At 39.7% G+C, this 12,188-nt stretch overlaps 1 protein-coding gene across 1 annotated transcript in view; it reads right to left on the bottom strand.

Moving 5' to 3' along the window:
- Nucleotides 1-11,525, bottom strand: part of LOC103132092 (sortilin-related receptor) — a 44,542-nt gene extending 33,017 nt beyond the window's left edge. The window contains exons 1-12 of the mRNA XM_016667147.1: nucleotides 11,522-11,525; nucleotides 11,088-11,391; nucleotides 10,473-10,601; nucleotides 9,439-9,524; nucleotides 9,189-9,361; nucleotides 8,932-9,063; nucleotides 4,780-4,871; nucleotides 4,044-4,290; nucleotides 2,393-2,531; nucleotides 2,118-2,291; nucleotides 1,892-2,005; nucleotides 1,668-1,790 (exon numbers count right to left, since the gene is read on the bottom strand). Of these exons, the coding sequence (XP_016522633.1) occupies nucleotides 1,668-1,790; nucleotides 1,892-2,005; nucleotides 2,118-2,291; nucleotides 2,393-2,531; nucleotides 4,044-4,290; nucleotides 4,780-4,871; nucleotides 8,932-9,063; nucleotides 9,189-9,361; nucleotides 9,439-9,524; nucleotides 10,473-10,601; nucleotides 11,088-11,391; nucleotides 11,522-11,525 (1,717 nt within the window). The remainder of the gene's footprint in view (nucleotides 1-1,667; nucleotides 1,791-1,891; nucleotides 2,006-2,117; nucleotides 2,292-2,392; nucleotides 2,532-4,043; nucleotides 4,291-4,779; nucleotides 4,872-8,931; nucleotides 9,064-9,188; nucleotides 9,362-9,438; nucleotides 9,525-10,472; nucleotides 10,602-11,087; nucleotides 11,392-11,521) is intronic.
- Nucleotides 11,526-12,188: the final 663 nt, after the last annotated feature.

The raw sequence follows: 12,188 nt of genomic DNA, 5'->3' as shown, positions 1-12,188 counted from the left end.
ACATCAGACATCTCAGTCCAGAAATGTGCAGTTCTAGGCCCTCAAGCTCCGAGGCCTCTGGGAGAGGACCCGAGCTCAGAGGATGAAAGAGACCACCCGCGGACGGTGAGAAGGGAATTTTTTTATAAAGAAAGTGGAGAGTAGGTTAGTTATGCTGGCTTAACTTTTATCATTGTAACATGGACTCTTGCTGTGCAGTTCGGAGTATTTTGGTTCACTTAACACAAAAATAAGGCGACCCACATAGATTTCCTGACAGAGAATCAGGAGTGCAGTTGTTTAAGTTAGATTATCAACCACCGCTGGTGTTCAGAGAATCACTTCCTAATGATCACAAAATGGAAATTCAAAAACATAAATCTGCAACGGACAGAATGTTCTGTTCGGTGTTTTCATGTACTTTTTTGTGTGGGAAATGTTTTTGTGGTTTTCTTAGTGTTAATTCCTGATGCACTTGAACGTAATCTTTGCTCTGCATTCCCTGGGCTGCTGTTTATTGGTTGTCATGGCAACGAGTCTGCGTGTTGCCTTAAGCTGACAGACTGAAAAATATAATACAACTACCCGTTTTTCTACATTTTTCCCCTGCATGAAGGGGAAAAATGCATAATTTGTTCATAGGACGTGCCAATATTCAGAGCAATCATCAAATAGAATTTAATATTTCGTAAAGCATAAAGAGGCAAAGTTTCTTACATTTTAAACCATGGCTCCTACAGCAACAATTAAGTCAAATTTAATTATTGGTCAATATAAAAGAGAAATTTGCTTTATTCTCTCTTGTATCTTACAGAACTGACAGAAACAAAACTACTTATAGATTTATATGCAGAGATTATATGTTTTTACATCTAAACATCAGCATCTCAGCTTTAAGCCAGATTTTATAAAATCCAGAAATATCGAAGGTCACTTTACTCACCAACTGCCCCAACCAGACCCAAAAAAGATTTTGCATCTTTAATATTTGCTATATTAAAGACACATCATATATCATCTGTTATGTGTAAGTCAGCAGGGCAAAGGTTTTGCCCACCAACTGAGGGACAGATGTGGAATCAGAATCACATAGTAACTGAAAAATACAAAATGTGCACTGACAAGGATTCATTTGGTTTACACAGAAGTTACTTATTCTGCATTTGAAATTTTTAGTAACATTTTGATTGTTATAGAATCTCCTGTTGCTGATATTTTTAGCACTTGATAAAATTAGACAATAAAAGGCAACTATGTGATAATTCTTCACAAAAAATCTTATTGAATTGTGAAACTGTTTTCAACTGTAGGTAAGCATTCAGCAAATACAGGCTGATTCCATAAATTAGAATATAACTGAAAAGTTCCTTTGTCAGCAGTTCTATCACCAAGTGAAAGACATTATATAGATTAATTAGATTACATATGTTTTAACATATTTGTATTTCGTAGTATGTTTAATATTTGCTAAAAGGTTATTTTCTAAAGGTACTATTAATCTGATAAGCCTGATCAGGATGTATATCCTAATTTATTGAATAAGACTGCATGGCATTCACATGTAAGTTTTGGCTATATTTTTAGCACTAGAAAAGAAAAGGCCTTCCAGTAACTGTGGTTGCATCAGTGCCCAACCCCCGCTCCTCCTCGTCCCCACCAACTTGCAACACAAAGTTACACCCTTGTACCACAGTGCTCCTCGTCACTGTTGTCACCACAATCGTCTTCATGGTCACACTTAAAGGCCAGAGGGATGCACGAGCCTGAGGCTATGCAACGGAACTGGTTGGATGGATCACAAGTTGTAGTGGCTGCAAACAGAGATGAGCATGGGAGAAAAGTGAAATTCTTTCCTAATCTGGCTCCTTTTCTTGTTTTTTATGTGGAAAAGGTTAAGCATGTGGAAACTTACGACACTCCTGCTCATCGCTCATGTCTCCACAGTCGTTGTCACTGTCGCATTTCCAGATACTGCTGATGCAGCGTCCGTTGGCACAGCGGTACTGATTGGGCAAGCAGCTGTGCTCTGATGGGAGGATGACAAGCAAGCTGTGAATTACTCTCTAAGAATGGGTTCCTCTGCTCCAGGACGGAGAAGATTATAAATCACTGTGAAGTTAAGGCCTGGTTATGCTCACTGGTTTTGGTGCATGTGTTGTTTTGATGCTGGTAACCAGGGGGACACTGGCACTGCAGCTCTCCATTGGGTATGGTCAGGGTCGGTGCACCCTCCGGACAAACACAGGTGTGTTTGTGGCCAGGCTGTGGGAGACACAGCAAACTGCATGGCTGGTAGGTGCAGGCATTATGCCCTGATAAGGTAGAGAGAACAATCAGATGATCATAATAAGTTCTGATTTATAACCAGAAAAGAGAACTCAGCTCTATAATAATGGTGATGAATGCTCCTCACCTCTGTTCTTCCCCTTATAGAAAATCTTGAGGTCCATGACTCCAGTTAATCTGCCAACAATCAGCTCATTGTTCTGAGATCCAGCTTTTGGAGCTTTGAAGATTCCCATTCTTGACCAGTCGTCCCAGTACAGATCATTCTGAAATCACCATTCAATGTAAAAACTAAAGCATTCAGATTTAACATAAGTAAGTGACCACAACAAAGACAAAAGGTAACTGTTTGAAGGCAGTAAATACCAGAAGTGGAGACTTAAGTCTGTGACATAGATCTTCCTTGTAAAGACAAAGACTTCAAATCACAGATGCCTAGTTTACAATCAGTGGTACACCATGAGTTGATACATTGTTTTATGGTCCGGCGTATTCAAGAGTGCATTTTCATCACCAGTTAGACCTCTCACTCGGCAGGCGGTGTTAAACCCATATGCCTAACATTGCATCGTACAAACGTGACACACTGGTGTGTCTCATGCTTTTTGCCAGCAGCAATGATTTTCTGTCCTCCAATTAATAGACTGTGTTGTGACACCAATAGCTCCACCCTAATTGTACTGTACTGTTGTCTTATGGACATAAGTCCATAAGACTGTACTGTTGTCTTATGGACATAAGTCCATAAGACAACAGTACAGTACAATGGTAGTGTACTACCATAATTGAAGGGGTTCACCATTCCTGAACCCCTTCAATTATATAATTGAAGGGGTTCAGGAATGGTGGGTTACTAGTTGGTTATATGGGACACTTTTACAATGGAAACAGACAAAATGGCATACTGCCAAACTAACTCATACCATAAAGCTTAGTGGAAAGAAGGCATTAAACTGGGACTTGAAATACTCCTTACTCAACTGAGAGTTGAGGGAAAAGACATAAATCTCATGAAAAATCTTTACCTCATGCCAGTAAGGGTGAAAGTATATCTAAACCCATGGCTCTACAGTGGTATATGTTCAACTAGTGGTACTTGGACTGCTATTAGTGATACTTAATGAAAATGTTTTAATGGATTATGTACAATGTAAATATGAAGAAGTTTATATTGTGTAGAGCTGAGAAGTTCCAACTGGCAAAAAGAGGAGTTTTTAAAGCACATTCAGTTCAACTTTATCAAAATCTTCTTCAAAGTAGACAAAACTCCAATTGTGAAGAGTAGAGTGAATCAGGAACAAGGTATGGTGGCTACTTATACTGGATTCCATTTAATCAAGAGTTGAAAGTTAGATCTGGAGGATTTGATCTAACGTAACTTAGCCGTTACACCGCTCCAAAACAGAAACCTAACAGGATTTACTAATTGTCTACTTATCTGCTAATAACAATATATTTCTCAGCAATTTGTACAATCAATTATAGTGAAATGTTCACTTAACATTAACAGGTGTTTGTCTCCTCATGAATAAATACATATTTACATTGTAGTGGAGTAATTATAGCTTATTAATAAAAAAATAATAAAACCTGTTTAAAGTTAATTTTAAAGATAAAAATGTGTGTTATGTGTTAATTTAAACATAACCAACAGCCATTTTGTGTGTTAGACAGACCATGCATCTGATGTGAGAAAATGGATTTCAGTCAAAAACTTGAGACTTAACTTGAACTTGTCTGTCCAAAGCTTAAGACCTGAACTAGGAACCATACTTTACCTTGAAGACAGCAATAGCGTACGGATGGGGCAGTCCCTCCATCAGAACACTCCTCTGTCCTCCGGTGAAGTCTGCCCTTTCAATGCGGTCGCTGAACGCCTCGGTCCAGTACAGCCACCGGTCATCTGTGGTGATCCCGTTGGGCCAGCGGACTCCTTCTGCCATGATGCAGGACACATTGCTTCCATCCATGTAGCCCCGGTAGATGCCGGCTGCCCGGTCTCCCCAGTCAGTCCAGAACATCATACTGTTGAAGATTCAAATAATCTGTTTGGATTTCTGTTGCATTTTTCTTTGCTTTATTTTGTTTTCCAGTCTGTTGAACTTTTCACACCTCTACATGCATGAGCTAAACATGTTTAGTTATCTTCCAGACAATAAGTCGCCCCCAAGTATAAGTCTGATCAGTCAAAAAATATGTCACAAAGAGAAAAAAAAAAAAACATACGAGTTGCAACCATAGTCTGAGTTGCTTGACAACCTAGACTTTATTATGTGTGTGTGAATCATACTCCAGAAATGACGGTAGTTGGCCACTATCAGGACTAGCATGCCTACTTAAAATAAATCAAAATGGAAAGACATGGTGCAGCAATGATGTGTTTGACCATTTATGGTTTTCCTGAAACTTTTACCTCTAACACTCTGTATTACAGGCAATGCTACTGTCGAGTAGTATTGATCCTCATCAGCACTACTCCAGATCTACTTACATTAATTACAGATGTATCTTTACCTTTCTGCAGGCAGCAGAACCAGAGCTCGGGGGTGTTCCAGGATGGAGGAGTTGAGCAAAGTGTGACGCAGGTCTCCGTCAGGATTAGAAACCTTCAAAGACAAGGAGAAATTTTTTACTGGAGCTCTGTTTGTTTGGAAGGGTTAAGTTTAAACATTTAAACACATACTGTTTGTTAATAAGAATACAGATTTTGTCAAAAGATAAGGTTAACATAAAACTCTGCAGAAACAACCCTAGAGCAGAATAGCGTGAGGTCATGACCCTAAGGCAGGGGTGGGCAACTCCAGGCCTCGAGGGCTGGTAACCTGCAACTTTTAGATCAGGGGTCACCAGCTCCAGTCCTCAAGGGCTACCATCCTGTAACTTTTAGATGTGTCTCTGCTCAAACACACCTGGATCAAATAAACTGCTCATTTCCAGCCTATTGCAGAGAGGAATGAATGCTGGTGAAGGAATTCAGACATTTTGGAGCAGAGGTGAATCTAAAAGTTGCAGGATGATAGCCCTTGAGGACTGGAGTTGGTGACCCCTGTTTTAAATGCATCTCCTCTTTAACACACCTGAGTCAAATAATGAGGTTATTAGCAGGACTCTAGAGAACTTGACTGCATTTGGAGGTGTATCAGCTTTTGGATTCAAGTGTGTTGGACCAGAGAGACATCTAAGAGTTGCAGGAAACCGGTCCTTGAGCACCAGGATTGCCCACTCCTGCCCTAAGGTTTCTACTCACAGGTTTTGTGCTTTGCAGCCAAGTGTCTTCATGTTTTTTTGTTTGAAAAGCCTTCCTTAGCAAAAGCATAAACAAGTATGGATTTGATCCCAGTTTACTGGGTTCTGTTTGTCCACCTGCTTCTANAAACGCAAAAACTTTGCACAGATTTTCCCCTTAGCTAACCGATTGAGTTGAGTAATGCTGTTGGATGCAGGTAATGTTAGCTAAAATATGACTAGCTAATACCAATACAGCACCTTAAGCTTGTTAACAAGCAGCCTGTAAGCTACTGATGTTGTTGTCTATGTTCAGCTACGTAGATTCATTTTGCCCCCCCTCAAAATAAGTTGATGCCCAACTTGTTAAACTCCTCTGGAGCCGGAGCTGGATCAGGATGCTTCACTGTTACCACAGCACTGGCCTCATGGTTTTATTCTCCAGGCTAAAGCTTCGCCAGATGTCAAAACAATCAGAAGAATAGTTCATCAGTAAATCTTGTTTTGCTCCAGTCTTCAGCAGTTCATCACTTCCTGCTGTTTCAGTTTGTCCCTAATGATTTTACTGGATACAGATGGGTCGGAGTGCACTGATAAATCAACTCCGATTTCCTTAATTTTGGGAAATTGGCACTGGGCCGATACCGATTTTATCTACCTCTGCAAAAGTCTGAAAATCAGCCACTGTCCTCTTCTGATCTACTGAAGAGCAGAAGAGGACACCCAGATAGCACACGATGGTAATTCAAAGTTGAATTATAGTCAAAATGGTTGATTTTTGGTTGAGGTCGACAATTGACGGTGGATCAACCATCAAACAGTCATCCAATTCTAGCCAAGTAACCAATGTTGAAAAGATGTCATTGAATGTTGTTTTATGGTTGAAATCTAATGATTGAAATGCCGATGTCTGATCAACGTCTGATCAATGTTGAATCAATGTATGCTGTTTTGTCGCACCCATCCTCTCTTCTCTTCTTCTGAGCTCTGGGTGAGAGCATTTTACTAGTGAGCGGGGTTATCACGTTTTAAATTAAGCATGGTTGAGGATAGTGGGTTGTGATTCTTTATCTACATTTTCTTAATTGTCCATAAAAATCATTACTAACTGTTTGTGCAAGATATGTTGACACATAAAATCTACAACTTACTACATGGAGTGGAGCAGTCCACCCCCACTATTTACATGAGCGGGATGTCCCAACCACACAGCCACTTTGCTGTTGGCTTATTTGCAAAAGATGTTAATTCAATGTTGAATTATGATCACAAAGGTTGAATTTATGGTTAAGGTTGACAACTTATGGTGGATAAACCATCAAACAATCATCAAATTCTAGCCAATAAACTAATGTTGAAAATATGTCATTGAATCAATGTTGTTTTGGGGTCAAATTCTAATGGTTGAAATGCCAACGTCTCATCAGGGGCCTCATGCATAAAGTGTGCCTGCGCACAAACAATGTGCGGCGCTGTATTTTACGCATGTATAAAAATTTACTTTGCATCAAAGGGTGCGTAAATATACACACACTTTTTCGCTGGCATGAAAATGTGCGGCAGGCACGCAAACTTTTTCTGTGAACAATATCAAACTACAAAGCGTCAAAACTCACATAAATACACTGAAACCTGACTACATTCAGTGTTTTTAGACCAAGAAGCATCAAACAAGGTGTTTTTTTTCATGATTTAATTTTTTTATTGCTTAAAAATAAAAGATGAAACTGAACCGCATTTATCCCCAGACAATAAAGTAACATGAACACAAAATAAAAATAAAAGGATGTGAAAACCTCACTCGAATGTAAATAGTACTTTTCCTCAGTTTTTGTCTCATAAAGAGGTAACATGTCGGTCTGTGCACCGAAGCGCATGAAATGCATCTATGGGGTAATATTATTCTCACTAAAAAAAACAAAACAGGGTTGGATCAGCAGATTAACTACAAACAGGTTTGATTACTTTTAAGGTGAGGTGTGTAGACAATCCCGTATGTACGTAGCTGTGCAAAAATGTGCCACATTGTGGATTGTTTTGGCTCTGATGGGGAACATTGCCAATGGAAGGAATCAGAGGGAGCGATTGATCAGAGATCATATTTATCTTCTGTTGATGATGGTTTATTAGTGTTTAGATTAAACGAGACAGATCATTCTAGAGCTCTGAGCAAAACTTAAGGAAGGAGCTGTGCAGTACTGGTACTGGTGCAAGTGCAAGTGCGCCTTTCTGGACAGAAAGTATCTTTATTGTGGAAATGTACAACTTATCCACATGATTCTACTATTTAGATAGAATAAACGTCCACATTCCCCACTCAAAGACTCTCTGATACACTCTGTCTTTAAATCCCGGCTGAACGACCCCCCTATGGTTCAAATGGGTATTTTCACAATCTCTTTATTTATTTATTTATTTATTTATTTATGATTTTATCTTTTCTTTAAAATGCATTATTTTTATTTTTGTGAAATAATAAAAATAATGCATTTTTATTACTGAAAACACCTTTTAAATAAAATATATTATTATTATTATTATTATTACAAATACTCATACTGCTACAAACAAGAACGTCGCCATGGTTACGCTTCGTGTGGTGGCAGAGTTCTGGGTATTTATACTAATTTACATATGTATTTATGAGTGGCGACAGGATGGACCAGCAGCTGCGCTCTATTTCCCGCAAATCAGGATTTATAAAGGAAAAGTGCGTGACCACGTGCGTGCGCACGGCTTTATGCATCCCATTTTTTTTGTGCGCCGCACTTTTCTAAATTTTTGTACGCAGTTTTTTAGTGTGAAAACTGCACATTTTTTTATGCATGAGGCTCCAGATGTTTTTCCAACACACCACGCACACTGCTCTGCAAATTTAGGCATTTCTCTAAAAGTAAAATGTCAAGTAAAATGATCATTTAGTGCCTGGATAAAAATATTGCAAACATTAGAATTTTCAGCTGAGTTCAGATGAACTGTAGTGACATGTCAGGACATTGTTTCGAAATGTTTTGTGATGGAGCAGAAGGGTCGGCTATATGTCATCAGAATGCCAGTGCTTGGGACACTATAAGTCACATGTTGAAATATCATTAAGCACATTTTGTAATATGTGTTTGTGGGCTGTTGCATGACAAACATGTGTTGGTGTTGTGTCTTAAATGGAGCACTAGGTACTTATTGAAGCACACTTATTTTACAAAAGGATCTTAACGTTGATCCTGCAGTGATTTTTACATAGGTCTATAAAAATGTTTATAAATCATTATATATCATCACTATGTAAAATTATCTGAAAAAGAATAGTCATCAGTAAATATTTGAAAAATTAAGCTGTTGCCCATCTTAGGACACTCAGGTGCTAAAAATATTTTCTGTTAAGAAGGAAATGATATTTGAACTGAATGTATTTAAATTTGTTTGAATGTTTGTCTCTGATACCTCAATCTTCTGGGCTCCTGCATCGACCCAGTACAGCAGCCTGCTGATGGGGTCAAAGGTCAGAGCCTCCACATTCTGCAGATCTTTCCTCACAATGACCTCCTGACCTGTGCTGCCGTTCAAACACAGACGCTGCAGAAGAAGCAGGACATAGAAACCGTAAAGGCCGAGGCGATGCAGTTATTTCAGGAAAGAGCAAAGTGAATTAACTTCTCCAGAGCAACTTGGATAAAAGACCCATAAAGTCCAGCTCATACCTGGATGGTGTCCAGCGAGATGTCTGCCCAGTACAGGCAGTTCCTGTCATAGTCAAAGTCCAGTGCCACGGCTTCCCTAAGGCCAACTAGAGGCAGCGGCTGGTCGGTGCCAGTGGCCAGGTCGTAACGGTGGATGGAGTTCCTCACGGCATACAGTATGAACTCATTACTCTCTGTGAAACACAGCACACACTGATTCAGGCCTATGGCATTCCTGACGTAAAGGCAACCAAAGACTTGTTGTAATAACCTCCAACAGGACAGGGCAGCATCTCTCCGTCCAGCCTGGCCTCCACGTCTCCCCCACTGCAGCTGTCCCCTGGTACCTTCCTGTAGCTGCAGCAGCAATACAATAGTTTCTCCTCAGCAGGAGGGCGGATGCTACTCCCACGAACACACCAGTAGGAATCAGTGAAAAGATTGTCCATGTCCTTCTTGTGATGAGCACAGAAAAAGTAATCCAGAACTTAAATCAAACTGGAGCAGTACTGCTAAAATCAACAAAATCTTTTAAATCTTTTCAGTTTACATTTTGTCATAATATAACCACAGACTTCAAGGCTTCACATTAGAATTTCAGGTGACAAACCAGACGTAGTGAATAGTTGGAAAGCAAAAAAAAGCTGATATATGGCTCTCATTTAACTTTGACTAGGCCATTCTAACACAAGAATGGACTGATCTAAACAATTGTGTTGCAGCTCTGGTTGGATGTTCAGGGTAGTCGTCCATCCTCCCATCAACTCTGACCAACTTCCATGTTCCTGATGATAAAAAAACATTCCCACGGCATGATGCTGCCAGCACCATGTGTTCAGAGAGATATTGTATTATGTTTTTAACCAAACAAGTTTGTGCTAGAGGCCAAACAATTTTCAATTTCAGCTACACTTGACCACCTACCTCCACACGTTTGCTGTACTGCTGATGGCTTCTACAGATGGAGCTTTAAAAGACTGCTTGCAGAACAGCTGGATGTACCGTAAACTATACAAGTTGTTAACAAGGCTTTCTGAAGGGAATGGCCTGTTTTAATTAGTACAAACACAGAAAACTTTTCTTCTTTACATTTGTAAAAATCAAAATAAAAATGCGGTTACGGCATGATAAAATGTGGAAAAGACGGTTGGAATAATTTTGCAGCTATCAGTCTTGTTTTTCAATTTTTAAATCTGACATGAACACTTCATGAGAACATGCATGGGGCTAAAGTCTTATAGCAATTTATTTCTACAATTAAAACAGGATATCTGTGTTTTGAGAGATCAGAGATGCAAAGTTTACCCTTTGCTGCGGTGGTAGCTGGTACCAATGGGACAAGGAACTGGAGGAGCATAGAGGTCTCCCAGGAACTCTGGGTCAGGTACACACACTTGAAGAGACAAATCCTCACTCAGCTTAAAGCCATAGTCACTGGAAGGAGAGGGAATGTGGAAAGAGATACACTCAGATTAACTTCTGCACTCTACAAGTAGTGCAGAAATTAGCGCTGCTAGAAAGCAGTAGTGCTGCTAAAGCACCTAGAATACAATCTAATCATCTGTATCACCAGACAGCAGAACAGCCTTCTCAGAAGAAGCAGATTTCCTTTTAGTGTCATTGTGCAAGAAAGCACAACATTTAAAAAAAAGAAACTTTCAAAGGCAGTGAAGATAAAAAATGATAAGCATATTTCAATAAATCTAAAAAATATACTAGAAACACATGAATGAATGAATGAATGAATGAATGAATGAATGATGTTCAGGGTTTGGGATGAATTTGTGATGTTCAGGGCAACAACAGCTCTTGGGTAGAATCTGTTTTTCACTCTGTTAGTTTTTGTCTATATTGCCCTTAAGTCCCTCCCTCAGAGTAATAGTTGGAAGAGATGGTGGCCAGGTTGTGAAGGTCCCTCACCATTCATAGTCCTGGCGAGTGCAGGAACAGTTGGAGATGGTGACAGGCCTGTCAAAGTCTTCCCCATTGAAGCACGTGGCGTGAGGAGCTCTTCTTTTGAAGGTCACCTCCCTGCCCAGCAGACACTCGTTACCCTGCTCGTCTGATGGAGACCAGCGCTTGTAATCGGCTTCAGAACACGGAACACCTGGACAACAGAGGAGCACTTTGACTCCTGACTTAACCTCATTAATGCTATCTGCAGATAGAAACTTTGAAGCAAATAGAACAAGATGGAAATAAAATCTTTCTTCAGCTTTGTTCTCTTATTTTAAGGACTGGAGTTTGACACCTGTGCTCTAAAGTATCTGAACCTTTTAGCCCAGAATTCATGTAGCACCTTATGGGTTGGGAACAGAAGTGACAGAAGAAACTGGAAATAAATTTTCACTTACCCATGACAGATGCAAAGAAGCTAGCTAGACTGGACATATTAGCAGCGAGTTAGCTGAAGAATCTGAAGAAGCCTCTGATTAAAGACTGCTGCTGAATGACGGTCATCACATGCTAACAACCCAATATTTAAGCAGGAGTCAATATTCCACAGTAATATGCCCTGGATGACATCAGGATAGTTCTGCTAATTCGCCTCATTTTTTATGTTTTGCTGCTCCTCTTCAACTCTGTCTGCAATCTGGGATATAATTATCTCTGGAAAAGATGCTTCAAACTTCCACCTTCTCTTTCTGCTCTGTTGAGATGCTACCTTGTTTCCACGGTTACGCATTGTTACAACTCTACGAAACTAAAAAAGTAAGATAAAAAATTCTGTGCTGGGAGAATAATTATCCAAACATTTAACTCCCCCCGCAAAAAATTATGAACAAAAGTCAACAAAAAGAACAAATCAGAATGAACAGAGATACTCCAACATGCTGCCATCATGAGTGGGAAAGTTATAGACATGTATGCAATTCAGAAGAAAAAGAGTAAATTGCTCATGTAAAAAAACAGCTCATACTGCAGTTATATGGATATTTTACACCTGCAGCAAAACAGAAAACTGTGGCCAGATTTGGTGTGAAACCTTAGACCAGTGATGCTCAAGTCCAATCCTCAAGA

The sequence above is a fragment of the Poecilia formosa genome, unplaced genomic scaffold, assembly GCF_000485575.1.
Source record: "Poecilia formosa unplaced genomic scaffold, Poecilia_formosa-5.1.2 Scaffold921, whole genome shotgun sequence".
Taxonomy (NCBI): Eukaryota; Metazoa; Chordata; class Actinopteri; order Cyprinodontiformes; family Poeciliidae; genus Poecilia; species Poecilia formosa.
The sequence above is the reverse complement of the archived record's forward strand: the minus strand, read 5'-3'. Positions and strand labels throughout refer to the sequence as shown.